Raw genomic sequence first — 16861 nt, forward strand, 5'->3', positions numbered from 1 at the left:
TTGTCCATTTTATTGGTATATAGTTGCTGATAGTCATCTCTTATGATCCTCTGTACTTCTGTGTTGTCTGTTGTGATTTCTCCATTTTCATTTCTAATTTTGTTGATTTGATTCTTCTCCCTTTGTTTCTTGATGAGTCTGGTTTGTCAATTTGTCTTTTCAAAGAACCAGCTTTTAGTTTTGTTGATTTTTGCTATGGTCTCTTTTGTTTCTTTTGTATTTATTTCTGCCCTAATTTTTACAATTTCTTTCCTTCTACTAACCCTGGGGTTCTCCATTTCCTTTTCTAGTTGCTTTAGGTGTAGAGTTAGGTTATTGAGTTGACTTTTTTCTTGTTTCTTGAGGTAAGCCTGTATTGCTATGAACCTTGCCCTTAGCACTGCTTTTACAGTGTCCCACAGGTTTGGGATCATTGTGTTTTCATTTTCATTCATTTCTATGTATATTTTGATTTCTTTTTTTGATTTCTTCTGTGATTTGTTGGTTACTCAGAAGCATGTTGTTTAGCCTTCATATGTTGGAATTTTTAATAGGTTTTTTTCCTGTAATTGACATCTAATCTTACTGCATTGTGATTGGAAAAGATGCTTGGAATGATTTCAATTTTTTAGAATTTACCAAGGCTAGATTTATCACCCAGGATATGATCTATCCTAGAGAAGGTTCTGTGTGCGCTTGAGAAAAAAGTGAAATTCATTGTTTTGGGGTGAAATGTCCTATAGATATCAATTAGGCTTAACTGGTCCATTGTATCATTTAAAGCTTGTGTTTCCTTGGTAATTTTCTGTTTAGTTGATCTAGCCATAGATGTGAGTGGGGTATTAAAGCACCCCACTATTATTGTGTTATTGTTAATTTCCCCTTTCATACTTGTTAGCATTTGTCTTACATATTGCAGTGCTCCTATGTTGGGTGTGTATATATTTATAATTGTTATATTCTCTTCTTGGAGTGATCCTTTGATCATTATGTAGTGTCCTTCTTTGTCTCTTTTTACAGCCTTTATTTCAAAGTCTATTTTATCTGATGAGTATTGCTACTCCTGCTTTCTTTTGGTCTCCATTTGTGTGAAATATCTTTTTCCAGTCCTTCACTTTTAGTCTGTATGTGTCCCGTGTTTTGAGGTGGGTCTCTTGTAGACAGCATATACAGGGCTCTTGTTTTTGTATACATTCAGCTAGTCTTTGTCTTTTGGTTGGGACATTCAACCCATTTACATTTAAGATAATTATTGATAAGTATGATCCCATTGCCATTTACTTTGTTGTTTTGGGGTTCAAGTTTATACACCTTTTCTGTGTTTCCTGTCTAGAGAAGAACCTTTAGCATTTGTTGGAGAGCTGGTTTGGTGGTGCTGAATTCTCTCAGCTGTTGCTTGTCTGTAAAGCTTTTGATTTCTCCTTCATATTTGAATGAGATTCTTGCTGGGTACAGTAATCTTGGTTGTAGGTTTTTCTGTTTCATCACTTTAAGTATGTCCTGCCAATCCCTTCTGGCCTGAAGAGTTTCTATTGAAAGATCAGCTGTTATCCTTATGGGAATCCCCTTGTGTGTTATTTGTTGTTTTTCCCTTGCTGTTTTTAATATTTGTTCTTTGTGTTTGATCTTTGTTAATTTGATTAATATGTGTCTTGGAGTGTTTCACCTTGGGTTTATCCTGTTTGGGACTCTCTGGGTTTCTTGGACTTGGGTGACTATTTCCTTCCCCATTTTAGGGAAGTTTTCAACTATTATCTCCTCAAGTATTTTCTCGTGGCCTTTCTTTTTGTCTTCTTCTGGGACTCCTATGATTCGAATGTTGGGGTGTTTGACATTGTCCCAGAGGTCTCTGAGGTTGTCTTCATTTCTTTTAATTCTTTTTTCTTTTTTCCTTTCTGCTTCATTTATTTCCACCATCCTATCTTCTACCTCACTTATCCTATCTTCTGCCTCAGTTATTCGTTCCCTCCAGAGTGTTTTTGATCTCATTTATTGCATTATTCATTATTTATTGACTCTTTTTTATTTCTTCCAGGTCCTTGTTAAACATTTCTTGCATCTTCTCAATCCTTGTCTCCAGGCTATTTATCTGTAACTCCATTTTGTTTTCAAGATTTTGGATCATTTTTATTACCATTATTCTGAATTCTTTTTCAGGTAGACTCCCCTATCTCCTCTTTTGTTTGGTTTAGTGGGCATTTATCATGTTCCTTTACCTGCTGAGTATTTCTCTGCTTTTTCACCTTATTTAGATTGCTGTGCTTGGGGTGCCCTTTCTGTATTCTGGCAGTTTGTGGTTCCTTTTTATTGTGGAGGTTCTTCCCTGTGGGTGGGGTTGGACGAGTGGCTTGTCAAGTTTCCTGGTTAGGGAAGCTTGCATCAGTGTTCTGGTGGGTTGAGCTGGACTTTTTCTCTCTGGAGTGCAATAAAGTGTCCAGTAGTAAGTTTTGAGATGTTTTTGGGTTTAGTGTGACTTTAGGCAGCCTGCATATTAAAGCTCAGGGCTATGTTCCTGCATTGCTGGAGAATTTGCATGGTATGTCTTGCTCTGGAACTTGTTGGCTCTTGGGTGGAGCTTGGTTTCAGTGTAGGTATGGAGGCTTTTGGATGAGCTCTTATCAATTAACATTCCCTGGAGTCAGGAGTTCTCTGGTGTTCTTGGGTTTGGGACTTAAGCCTCCTGCCTCTGGTTTTCAGTCTTATTCTTACAGTAGCCTCAAGACTTCTCCATCCATACAGCACTGATGATAAAACATCTAGGTTAATGGAGAAAAGATTCTCCACAATGAGAGACATCCAGAAAGGTTCACTGAGTTACATGGAGAAGAGAAGAGGGAGGAGGGAGATAGAGGTGACCAGGAGGAGAAGAGGGGGAATAAAAAGGGGCAAGAGCAATCTAGCCAGTAACCAAATCCCTGTGTGCTCTCCACAGCCTGGAACACCCAAAGAGGTTCACAGAGTTACACAGAGAAGAGAAGAGGGAGGAAGGAGATAGAGGTGACCAGGAGGAGACGAGGCAGGGTCAAAAGGAGAGAGACAGATCTAGCCAGTAATCAGTTCCCTAAGTGTTCTCCACAGCCCAGAACACACAAAGAGATGCACAGATTTGGGTAGAGAAGAGAAGGAGGAGGGAGGAGATAGAGGTGACCTAGGGGAGAAAAAAGAGAGTCAAAAAGGGGAGAGGACGATCAAGCCAGTAATCACACTCTGAAGTAAAAATGGGTATGGAAGATTGGATTCTTAAAAGTACAAAACTGATAACAAATACCAAAAAGCAAAAATATAGAGTAGAAGTTAAACTCTCAAAAATACAATATTAAAAAAAAGCAAAACAAAACCACAAAGATTATAAAAAATATATATGAAGTTTGCTTTAAAAATAGGGTCTGGTTTTTTGCAAGGTAATAGTAGGTTATAAAAATGAAAATTAAAGGAGTAATAGAGGACTTAAAACTAAAAAATTAAAAAAATAATAATAGTAAAATATATCTAGGAATTTCTCTGGAGCTGTTGCGGGCAGTGTGAGGTCAGTTCAGTTTTAGATAGTTCCTTGTTCCAGCTTTACTTCTCAAGATCTATAGGCCCCTTCTAATGTAGTTGGTGCTAACTACAGGGTTTTAATCTGTTGCACCTGTCACTTCCAAAGTGGTTCCCTCTCTTTGTTTTAGCTTCTTCTGTTTGCTAGTCTCTTCAGTGTCTAATTTCCACCCTGACACAAGGGGGTGAAGGTGGTCACTTATTTAGGCTCACTTGTTCACTCGTGCTGTGGAGAGAGAGGTACACTGCAAACAAATATCACTGGCATATGTGGGGAGAGCTCACAGTGTCTCCGCCACACTGGGTTTGCCCCCGCTCACGGTGTGTGTGCTTTCCCGGTCTACATTGCTCAGGCTTCGGGTTGCTCTGCAGGGGAACTGTCTAAAGTGGGCCCTGGATTGCGTGCACTTCCCAGGTCTAAGCTGCTCGGGTTCAGGTTCTTGGGTATTCCACAAGGGCGCAGACTCGGTTGGGCCTGCGTTTTGTGCCCTTCCCAGGTCCAAGCAGCTCAGGCAACCAGGTGTTTGGTGAGTGCTCTCTCCCCAGGTGGGGGTGCATCTTATCACCTCCCCGGTCCCAGCAGCTTAGTTTCCTGGGTGTGCCATCTCAGATGTGCCATGTGTCTCTTCTGGGGAGCTGATCTCTGGCTGCAACCCTCCCGGTGGATGTCATCCATCCAGGATCCCAGGAAGGCTTGGTTGGCAACTGGGAACCTGCTTACAGTTTGGTGGAGGATGCCATCTCTGGGGCCGAGTGTGCTCCTTTCTGGCTGTGGCTGCTGCCCGTCTGCCCCCTGCCTCCAGCGGGGGATGGGCCCGTCTGCTGCTAGCTCTCAGCTGGTATTCGCTCAGTCCTTTGTCCTGTGAGCGGGCCAGCAGTGTCTTAAGTTTGGGCTTTTCACGGGAATGTTCTCTCTCTCTCTTTTTTTCTCTCTCTGGCTATCCCACAGTTTGGGTTGCTATCTCACGTTACCTCCCTCAGATTGCCCTCAGGGCATTCAGGCCCAGTCCTTACCCTAAGCAATGCGACTGTGCCTCCCTGTTCAGCCCCCACTTGCTGGTGGTGGATGCAAGTGTCTGGGCTACTCCTCCACTGGGAACTGCCATTAGGTACATAATCTGTGGGTTTTATTTATTTATTTTCCCTCCCAGTTATGTTGCCCTCTGAGACTCCAAAACTCCCCACAGACCCGCCGGTGAGAGGATTTCCTGGTGTTTGGAAACTTCTCCTCTTTTATGACTCCTTCCCCGAGACATATCTCCATCCCTAACTCTTTTGTCTGTCTTTTTATCTTCTATACTTTGTCCTACCTCCTTTCAAAGGCAGTGGGCTGCCTTCCTGGGTACCTGGTGTCCTCTGCCCGCATTCAGAAGCTGTTTTGTGGAATTTACTCAGCATTCAAATGTTCTTTCAATGAATTTGTGGGGGAGAAAGTGTTCTCCCCGTCCTATTCCTCCATCATCCTCTGTATCTTCTTTGGTGAAGTTCTTGTTCAAAATTTGGTCCTTTTTTTCCATTGGGTTGTTTGTTTTCTTATTATTGAGCTTTCTTATTGCTTGTATTATTGATACAAATTCTTTGTTAAATAGATGACCTACATATATTTTCTCCCAGTCTGCAGCTTGTCTTTTCATTCTATTAATAATATCTTTCATAGACTGTAAGTTTTAAACTTCAGTGAAATTCAATGAATTTTTTTCTTTTATATGTAATGATTTTGATGTTATAGTTAAGAAATATTTATCTAACTTATGTAAAACAGTCCAGACTATTCTGCTTAAGGGCCACAGAGAGAAGAGGTCCAGGTGAATAAGAGACCAAGTTCCAGCCAAAAGTCAGAACTAATTGCCGGTCATGTGAGTGAACCTTCTTTGAAGTGGACTCCCAGGCCAAGCACCTTCCTTGGTAGCTCAGCTGGTAAAGAATCTGCCTGCAAAGCAGGAGACCCCAGTTTGATTCCTGGGTCGGGAAGATCCCCTGTAAAGGGAGCAGCTACCCACTCCAATAGAAATGCCTGGAGAATTCCATGGACAGGAGCCTGGCAGGCTATAGTCCATGGGTCGCAAAGAGTCAGATACAACTGAATGACTTTCACTTTCTTTCCCAGGCCAAGTTAAGACTTCCAGTGATACAGCCTTGGCTCACAGCCTGTCTGAAACTTCATGAGAGACCCTGAGCCAGAACCATACAGCAAGGCTGCTGCTGGATTCCTGACCCTTGAAGTGGTGAGAAAATAAATGTGTGTTCTCTTAAGCCACTAAGTTTTGTGTAACTGGTTACACAACAATGGATAATTAACACAATCACTATCGCCTAGTTCAGGCCACCGTGAACTCTCCTGAACTGTACTGAACTATACTTTCTAAGCAGACTCCCCACATCCATTACTACCCTCCAAAACATAATTCTCCAAACCAGCGCTACAATCTTTGAAAAACCTAAACCAGTATCACTACTTAGAGGTAAAAATCCCTCAAAGGCTTCTGATAAATACTAAGAATAAAGACCAAACTCTTACCAGGCATAAAAGATGGTATATAATCTGGTTTTTCAGAAAGGGCTTTGAGAGGGTAACAGGCAGGAAGGACAGGAGTCTCCAAATGGAGGAAATAAGCTGCAAGTGTCAGACATTTTTCTTATCTCTCTCTTAAGCAGCAGGAGGAAACAAAAGTGTCATATTTTTTCCCTTCTCTACACAAATTTAAAAGGAGGTTTCTCTTAAAATTCTGTGTTGCCATGACACCTGGTTCCACCAGAACTTTTCTCAAACCTTGAGATAACCAATGCATTTTTCTTATGGAAATGTTTGTCTTAAACTATGTTAATGTACTACGTATGTACCCTAGACTCTGTCTTCAAGTCGGTTCCACCTAAAGGCTCAGAACTGACTTGACAAACCAGTATGTTATACTCATACACTGTTCTCCTAATCTATGTTAATGAAGGCTATATATTTGTATGGAAATCTGCCTTTCTTCAAAATTTTGGTCAATCATTTTATGGCCTGGGATGACTCAGTTCAGTTCAGTTCAGTTCAGTCACTCAGTTGTGTCTGACTCTTTGCGACCCCATGAACCCCAAGACACCAGGCCTCCCTGTCCATCACCAACTCCCAGAGTTTACCCAAACTCATGTCCATTGAGTCGGTGATGCCATCCAACCATCTCATCCTCTGTCATCCCCTTCTCCTCCTGCCCTCAATCTTTCCCGGCATCAGGGGCTTTTCTAATGAGTCAGTTCTTCGCATCAGGTGGCCAAAGTATTGGAGTTTCAGCTTCAACATCAGTCCTTCCAATGAACACCCAGGACTGATCTCCTTTAGGATGAACTGGTTGAATGTCCTTGCAGTCCAAGAGACTCTCAAGAGTATTCTCCAACACCACAGTTCAAAAGCATCAATTCTTCAGTGCTCAGCTTTCCTCACAGTGCAACTCTCACATCCATACATGACCATTGGAAAAACCATAGCCTTGACTAGATGGACCTTTGTTGACAAAGTAATATCTCTGCTTTTCAATATGCTATCTTGGTTGGTTATAACTTTCATTCCAATGAGTAAACATCTTTTAATTTCATGGCTGCAATCATCATATGCAGTGATTTTGGAGCCCAAAAAAATAAAGTCAGCTACTGTTTCCACTGTTTCCCCATCTATTTCCCATGAAGTGATGGGACCAGATGCCTTGATCTTAGTTTTCTGAATGTTGAGCTTTAAGCCAACTTTTTCACTCTCCTCTTTCACTTTCATCAAGAAGATCTTTAGTTCCTCTTCACTTTCTGCCATAAGGGTGGTGTCATCTTCATATCTGAGGTTCTTGATATTTCTCCCAGCACTAGGTTGGTCACCAACCTAGTGTATATGTGTATATATGTATCTAGATCTACATATATTTATTCATAAGTACATGCATGTGCGTGCTCCGTCACTTCAGTTGTGTGTGACTCTTTACAATCCTATGGAATGTAACCCGCTAGGCCCCTCTGTCCGTGGGATTCCCCAGGCAAGAATACTGAAGCAGGTTGCCATGCCCTCCTCCAGGGGATCTTCCTGACCCAGGGATCAAACCCAAGTCTCTTACGTTTCCTGCATTGGCAAATGGGTTCTTTGCCACTAGTGCCACCTGGGAAGCCCTCATAAGTATACGCTGCTGCTGCTGCTAAGTCGCTTCAGTCATGTCCGACTCTGTGCGACCCCACAGACAGCAGCCCAACAGGCTCCCCTGTCCCTGGGATTTTCCAGGCAATAACACTGGAGTGGGTTGCCATTTCCTTCTTCAGTGCATGAAAGTGAAAAGTGAAAGTGAAGTCACTCAGTCGTGTCCAATTCTTAGCAACCCCATGGACTGCAGCCCACCAGGCTCCTCCATCCATGGGATTTTCCAGGCAAGAGTACTGGAGTGGGGTGCCATTGCCTTCTCCTCATAAGTATATACATATACTTTATTCATATATACATACACACACATACATACGTACAAACACATACAATTCAGTCAATAAAAAGACTGAAATCTTGCCATTTTCAATAACATGGATGGACCTTGAGGGCATTATACTAAGTGAAATAAGTTAGACAGAGAAAGACATACTGTATAATTTCACTTACATGTGAAAAACAAAAACAAATCAAGCTCATAGATACATAGAACAGACTGGTGGTTGCAAAATGCAGAGGATAGGGAATGGGAGAAGTGGGTGAAGGAGGTCAAAATACAAACTTCCAGTTCTAACATAAATAAGTCCTGCGGATGTCATATACAGCATGGTGACTATAGTTAATAATACTGTATTGCATATTTGAAAGTTGCTAAGAGAGTAGATCTTAAAAGGTTCTCAACACAAGAGAAAAAAATTAACTATGTAACATGATGGGTGTTAACTTGGCTTATTGTGATGATCATTTTATAATGTATACAAATACCAAATCATTATGTTGTTCACCTGAAACTAAAAGAATGTATATGTCACTTATAACTCCAGAAGTTTTTAATTAGAAATTAAAAAAAAATAAAAATGATAATTTCCAAAGCACTCTTTCTTAGTAAAGTACTAGAAGATACACTTTGGCAAAATAAGGGAGTTATAAAAGAAAGAGAAGTCCAGAGGATGCAGGAAATAGAGGCTCCAACCAGAAAAGGAGCAGGGAGTTCCCTGGTGGTCTAGTGGTTAGGGTTCAGTGCAGTAGCCCAGGTTCAATCCCTGGTCAGGAAACAGATCTCACAAGCAGCACGGTGTGGCCAAATTAAAAAAAAAGAAGAAGAAGAAGACCATGAAAATTCCAGGACAACAGCTGTGTAACAGACCTAAAGTTAAACTCGGTCTATGTTACAACAGACAACTACAGAAAATGAGTATCCAAGAGAAAGAAAAACTGAGAGTAACTGTCTTGTCTGAACAAGTGGAAAACAGACAAAGAAGACTTTTATATTCCTTTTAGAAGATCTGGGAAGAAGAAATGAAAGTACACAGAAAACTAGGAAAATTAAAAAAAAAAAAAGAAGGCAATTATTAACTCTAAGAAAAACAAAAGGCCTATAAGGAAGGAGAAGTAATCAACATTGAACAATGGTTACACAGTAGTAATAATGTAAATACTGAATACTGATTTAACCCATAGTTGTGCCATAAATTGGAGAAGGGAATGGCAACCCACTCCAGTATTCTTGCTTGGAGAATTCCATGGACAGAGAAGCCTGGTGGGCTACAGTCCATGGGGTCACAAAGAGTTGAACACGACTGAGCAACTTTCACTTTAACACTATGCTATAAATATATTGCAGGATGGCAGGTGGGGAAGAAGAGAAAACAAGAAAATTGAATCCTCAACTATCATAGTGATAGGCACTCAGCCATATCTGACTCTTTGTACCCATGGACTGTAGCCAACCAGGTTCCTCTGTCCATGGGATTTTCCAGGCAAGAATACTGGAGTGAGTAGCCGTTTTCTTCTCCAGGGGATCTTCCCAACGCAGGGATCAAACCCACATCTCCTATATTACAGGTGGATTTTTTACTGTCTGAGCCACCAGGGAAGCCCAAGAATACTGGAATGGGTTACCATGCCCTCCCTCCAGGGAATCTTCCCAACCCAGGGATCCAATCCAGGTCTCCTGCATTGCAGGCAGATTATTGGCTGAGCCACCAAGGAAGCCAATGGAAAACCAAATAACAGAAAATAGAGCTAAAAAAGAATGAAAAGTGGTTGTTTTAAGGAAATGGAACTGAGGGTTGCAAAGGGATAGGTTTTTCTTTACAAGATTTTTAGCACTATCTTATTTTGTAAACCATTTTGATGTGTGGTACTGGTTAAAGAAAATAAATATAAGAATTACTTGAAATAAGTTTAGACAGAAAATAAATCAGACTACCACAATAAAAGATTAACCTCAATGTATTTAAATGTAAGAAAATGGGACATAGCATTGGCTAGACTCAGAAAATATGGTCTGAAAAATCACCTTTAGAAAGATTAAATAGATCCATTAAACTATTAAGCATCTGTTTAATAGTATTACTGTTTGGTATGAAATTCAAACACACAATTAATCATAATCCTTATTGGTTTATACATTAAAATATCTACAAGCATACAAACATTAAATAGTAAAAATTTTTAAAGAAGTGAAGTCGATCAGTCGTGTCTGACTCTTTGAGACCCCATGGACTGTAGCCTACCAGGCTCCTCCATCCATGGGATTTTCCAGGCAAGAATACTGGAGTGGGTTGCATTTCCTTCTCCAGGAGATCTTCCCAACCCAGGGACTGAACCCAGGTGTCCCACATCATAGGCAGATGCCTTACTGTCCGAGCCACCAAGGAAGTCCTAAAAAAAGATTCTTAAGGAAACACAAGTACAATTCATAAAAAGAAAAAAGTAAAAAGCTTACAATAAACAAAATTATAATTAACTTCTAGATTAAGTAAATTAAATGTGTATCCAAGATGAAGAGTCACAATTATTTGACCTCATCATATATATCACAAAGCATTGTCTTGAAATATTACCAAGTAAGTTTGCACTGAAGATTTTGATAGAGCTTCTGTTTGGGGATTTTTTAAAACTGATGTAGCATGCTCTAACCAAAAAACAAAATCTGGACAGTGAATCTAATCATCATTACTGAGGATGTGGTTATGGTAAAAGCCTACATTTGAAATTGCCTTCACAAGGAATCGGATTCTTCCCAAACTAAGAGACTCAGCTTTAAAATGTTGTCAAATCTCTTTCAGGTTTCCCAGGTTGTGTGAGTGGTAAAGAACCCTCCTGCCAGTGTAGGGAGACACAGGTTCAATTCCTGGGTCAGGAAAATCCCTTGAAGGAGGGCATGGCAACCCATTCCAGTTTTCTTGCCTGGAGAATCCATGGACCGAGGAGTTTGGCAGGCTCGATCCAAAGGTTGCAAAGAGTTGAACACAACTGACAAAACTTAGCACACACACATGCAGGCACGCACAAATGCTTTTCATATCAGTAAAACTTAGGAAAGGATCTCCTAAGTTGGGGGGCCTAAGGCAATTCACTAGGCAGGGGAGGGGTGGGAAATATCAAAATCTCTATCTTGAATTTTAATGCACCCCTTTGCATGTTATTTCTGTTGACGTCATGTACTATAGAATAATTATACAGTGATATGTGTATAGCATTTATAAATAAGCATACATATATTGCCCCTTCATGGATCACAGCCTTGTCATGGCAAAGGTGCTAGCACAACTGAATGAAGCTGGGAGTCACCAAGATGGATGGGTCATACTGAAGAGTTTGGACAAACAAAATGCTGTCCACTGGAGAAGGAAATGGAACCCACTCCAGCTGAACAATATGAAAAGGCAAAAAGATATGATGCTGGAAGGTGAGACCCCCCCCAGGTTGGAAGGTATCCAATACACTACTGGGGAAGAGTGGAGGGCAATTACTAGTGATGGTTATATATTAATACCATCACCAACTCAATGGACATGAATTTGAGCAAACTCTAGAAGATAGTGGAGGACAGAGGAACCTGACATGCTATAGTCCATGGGGTTGCAAAAAGTCAGACATGACAGTTATTGAACAACAATAACAACAACAATACATGTATTGGCAGTGTGTTATCAAAAGACTTTACCAGTGGAAGGTCATGATCACAAATATTTCCAGAACACTGATTTAGCTATTTCTCCCTACTTGTAGTGGGCGAACCACCTAGAGTAGCTAGTGTTCATGAGTGAAGAGGACAGGGGAAAGCTAATATATCATTCTAAGCTAAAAAGCTTATTTTATGATTGAGAAATTACAACTATGGGGGAAAAGACTAAGTTTCTCACTTGCAAACATTTATATAACATTAGGATAACCTGCTACACTTGAAGATACTGTGATATAAAGTAAACATGTTGAAGTATACAAATGGCTAGATTTTTTACAGTTCTTCATATGCTTATTGGTCACCCATGTCACAGACTATGTTAAAACAGTACAATAATGTGTTCATGTGGTAGTCATAAAAGCCTCTGTTGATGAAGAAGTATTCTACAGAAAGGAAAAAAAACCCTAGAAACCATTGCTTTAGGAATTAAAGGCTCCAGCATCCTAAGAGTATTTTATTCTCTCATACTGAGAACTTCAAGAACATCAAGAACTTCACTAGTCACTGTCCACTATAGTACCCACTAGTCCACATAGGGATACTTAAATTAACTAAAAGTTAGTAGAATTTAAAATTCATATCCTCAGTCACAGTAGGCACATTTCAAGTGCCCAATAGCCACACGTGGCCAGTGGCTGCTGGACCGGACAACACAGACAGAGAATGCACCTATCAGTGTGGAAAGTTCTGTCCAACTACTCTGCCCTAGAATAATATTCAGAGACTCTCAAGCTGAAACTTTTCCGATTGAATACTTACTGACGGTCACTCTGTCCTTGTCCCCCAGCATGATGTTGTTCGGCGTCAGGTCTCTATGGATGATCCTCTTCTCCTTGTGCAAGTACCGAAGAGCCAAGCACAGCTGCAAATGGCAAACGACAAGCAAAGGTTGCTTCTGTGCTATACACGGACAGACCGCCACTCACAACCACTGCACACACCTCTGGGAGGTCAGCTGAGACCTGTACTGTTTCATAGGGAAAGTTAATGAAGATGAACGATACCTGTATAAATATTTTCCATAGTCTCTCTTCAGCAAAATGATGTCGTTTTTCCTTCAAAGAACTGAAATGCTCTCCAAGAGGGGCCCCTTCTATAAGTTCCATAACTATATACAGCCTATCATCTATATATGAAAAAAGAAAAGGTAATAGAAAATTAAACTCAATAGAGACATTTTGAAAGAACTTATGAATTAGAATCCAAGCTTCCCAGTGGTTGTTCAGGGCACACACATCACAGAAGAGTCAGGGATGTGGTTTCACTCAGCTGGAAGGTCAGGGCCCAGGGGGCTCTGGGGGACACTGTATCTCTTTCAACTACAGGCAACCCCCTAGCATCAGTTTGCGCTGGCAAATGTTATCATTTTCTACTTATCCCAGGATGTGGAAGGGCTGAGGCCCACCAAAGAGAAGCAAATGCTCCCGTCACGGAGAATTCCCTGAAGCACAGGTAAACCCATCTCTCCACTCAGTGGTCTAAAATTTACACTTAAATCAAACTAGACATTCAGAAAAGTGTTTTACATTTATTGTTCTTCAGCCTCATACATTTACCTTACAGTGATTTACAGTGAAATCACATCATGGTTTAGAAATAAGCACGTTGGATATACCACCCATGATGGAAAATCTCAGCCCCTGACAAGGACTGAGAAAGCTGGCCTTCTCCAGATTGCAGCTGATGGACCCCAGGAATCTCATAACTGACTGGCTTTGCCTCTTTCCTTTGGATGTTAAGAAACAAGTAAATTCTACTTTCTCTTCCAAAACTAATATGGAACTATTAACAATAGTACGTGATATGTATCTTCTGTAATGTTTTGGCTGTATGTAAAATATGTATGGGCTTCCCAGGTAGCTCAGTGGTAAAGAAATTGTCTGCCAATGCGGAGTCGCAGGTTCAATCCCTGGGTCAGGAAGATCCCCGGGAGTAGGAAATGGCAACCCACTTCAGTATTCTTGCCTGGGAAATCCCATGGACAGATGAGCCTGTCTGTGGGGTCACCAAGAGTCAGATACAACTGAGTGACCAAACAACAACTAACTTTAGCTTTATTTTTAATTTTCTCACCTTCTATTTCCTTTTATCATGATTTCCTAATCTATTTCTACATATTTTATGTATTTTTAAAATCACTTTCAATTCTTTTCAGAAGAAGTAATGTTATTTTGTTTTCAAATTAAAGTTAATGGTATCACTTCAGCATAAGTCAGAAGCCAGTCTAGACCTCTTTATTATGGGATGTGCACTAAATTATGGGAAATTGTTCTAATATCAAGAACAAATGGCCAAGGGAGCTGGATTTGCTGTAGGTTTCACCACTGAGTTCCTCTGAGTCAACCAGAGGATGGGAAAACTCATAACCCTGCCAGGTTTGTACAGCACTAGGCAGTGGCACCCACTCCAGTACTCTCGCCTGGAAAATCCCATGGACGGAGGAGCCTGGTGGGCTGCAGTCCATGGGGTCGCTAAGAGTCGGACACGACTGAGCGTTTTCACCTTCATGCACTGGAGAAGGAAATGGCAACCCACTCCAGTGTTCTTGCCTGGAGAGTCCCAGGGACGGGGGAGCCTGGCGGGCTGCCGTCCATGGGTCGCACAGAGTCGGACACGACTGACGTGACTTCGCAGCAGCAGAACTGATAGGGGCTTCCCTGGTGGTGCTTAGTGGTAAAGAATCTGCCAGCTAATGCAGGAGACATGAGACATGGGTTCAATCCCTGGGTAGGGAAGATCCCTTGGAAGAAGAAATGGCATTCAAGTTTTCTTGCTGGGGGAATCCTGTGAACAGAGGAGCCTGGAGGGCTATAGTCCATGGGGTGGCAAAGAGTCAGACACAACTGAGGATCTGAGCACAAGCACTGATAAAGAGGCAGTGAGGAAGCCCCTTCATGTGGAGACTTATTTTGAAATTTCACAAGTGAAGCACATCAGGTGTATTAAAATGTATATTGCTTCAGTCAAAAGTTCTATTGTTTTTAAAAACAAGTGACTGAGTTTGGTTTTATCTCAACGTTTTGATTCTGTATTCCAGCATCCTAAAGATGATGCAGTCAGGGTTACATCACCACCTTGTGGCAATTACCTGAACTTCAAGAGAAAGAAACCTCAAAACACCCAGCCCAATTTGTTTGAGGGGAAGAGGGTGGAAAAAATCATCTGATTTAATAAAAAAAAAAAAACACACCTTTTTATTTTTTCTTAAATAAGCCACCATCCTTTTGTTTTATTTTCTCCTGATCCTACTAAAGGCTTTTTGTATATGAAAATAGCAATATTTAGTATTTTGGTTTGTTTGTGCAATCTTATACAGAGAGATCTAAGTATTTTATAAGTATATTTTGATCTTTGACTATCAGTGTTTCACTGATCAAGAAAGTGATGAAAAATATCAACTATCATATATATAACAAAGAAAAGGTAGAGAAAAGAGTTGATTAAGCTTCTTTTGTAACATTTTTAAAAAAATATTTAAATAACATAGATACTTTATTAGAAATATCACGAAAACTCATACTTACTTTCCAGAAATGTTTTATAATAGCGTACAACATTTGGATGATAAAGCTATAAGAAAATAAATAACAAACATTATACCTACTTCAAAATATAAACTTGTTTTCACAATTTAGTTGGATTCATATTTGAAAACAACAAAGAAATTATCCTGTTTACATTTATTTATACAACAAAGCATTTCAAAATATCATCTTATTTTTCATGATTGTTTATTTGCTGCTTACAAAACTATTTTGAAAACAGCAATCTCCTATATAGCCTTATAAAATAGCAATAAAAACTGGTTCTGCTTTCTCACTTAATTTAACTAAAATGGAGGATTATAGAACTGGAAGCTATCTTAAGAATTCATTTAACACTCCCTGCTCCAATACCACAAACAGATTGCATTGAGGAGAAAATTGAAATGAAACAATTAACTTTGAACACATATATCTATGCTCTTAACCTCTCTCTGCCACTTAAATGTTTATATACACTGTGTCTATTTACATGACTCATGTCTTTCTATGCTCTCCAAAATGGTTTTTCCAGTGGTCATGTATGGATATAAGAGTTGGACTGTGAAGAAAGCTGAGCACCCAAGAATTGATGCTTTTGAACTGTGGTATTGGAGAAGACTCTTGAGAGTCCCTTGGACTGCAAGGAGATCCAACCAGTCAATCCTAAAGGAGATCAGCCCTGGGTGTTCTTTGGAAGGAATGATGCTAAAGCTGAAACTCCAGTAATTTGGCCACCTCATGTGAAGAGTTGACTCACTGGAAAAGACTCTGATGCTGGGACGGATTGGGGGCAGGAGGAAAAGGGGACAACAGAGTATGAGACAGTTGGATGGCATCACCAACTCGATGTTCGTGAGTTTGAGTGAATTCTGGGAGTTGGTGATGGACAGGGAGGCCTGGCATGCTGCAGTTCATGGGGTCACAAAGAGTCGAACACAACTGAGCGACTGAACTGAACTGAACTGAATGGTAAAGAATCCACCCACAATGCAGGAGACCCGGGTTCAATCCCTGGGTTGAGAAGATTCCCTGAACAAGGGAATGACAACCCACTCCAGTATTCTTGTCTGAAGAATTCCATGGACAGAGGAGCCTGGCGGGCTACAGTCCATGAGGCTGCAAAGGGCTGACATGACTGAGCGACTAATATTTTCACATCAAAATAACATGAGCTACTAATCCCATTAAAATTATAAGAATAATTGCCCATGTCTCCCTCCTTGAACAAACTTAGGGCAGACTCCTTTGGGTGATCCTCTGGACTAGGCCTCCTCTCCTTGGCCTGCCAGGTTTTAGCGAGAATCCTGCTCAGTTGGTTTAGAGGGAATCTTGCACTCTTGATATCCAGTCAAGTTCTTCACCCCTCAACTTTGTGATCTGATCAAGTTTTTCTTCCCCAACCTGATAACTAACCAATTTTCCATTCTTTGACACCCCCAGCCCTGACTTTTAGTTGCAAGTCCCCCGGCATGCCTCTCCTGTTGAGAGCTGAGTTGAATCTCTCTCCTCTCTTGCAATAGTTTGACTTCTACTGCAGTGGTCCTGAATAAAGTTTTACTTGTGGTTTAAAAGTTCTGATTGCATTACTCTCTCCATGTGTCCCACCCCCACCTTGTCCTCCCCACTGCCTGTGTCTGTAAGTCTGTTCTCTATGCCTACATGTCCACTGTTACCTGTAAACAGGCTTAT

The 16861-nt window shown here is 40.8% G+C and overlaps 1 protein-coding gene across 1 annotated transcript in view; it reads right to left on the reverse strand.

Annotated features, from left to right (window-relative positions):
- Positions 1-16861, reverse strand: part of NEK10 (NIMA related kinase 10) — a 269835-nt gene that overhangs the window by 142922 nt on the left and 110052 nt on the right. Inside the window, 3 exon segments of the mRNA XM_059879962.1 lie at positions 12408-12510; positions 12653-12774; positions 15173-15218. Coding sequence (XP_059735945.1) covers positions 12408-12510; positions 12653-12774; positions 15173-15218 — 271 coding nt within the window.

Source organism: Bos taurus, chromosome 22, assembly GCF_002263795.3.
Source record: "Bos taurus isolate L1 Dominette 01449 registration number 42190680 breed Hereford chromosome 22, ARS-UCD2.0, whole genome shotgun sequence".
Lineage (NCBI taxonomy): Eukaryota > Metazoa > Chordata > Mammalia > Artiodactyla > Bovidae > Bos > Bos taurus.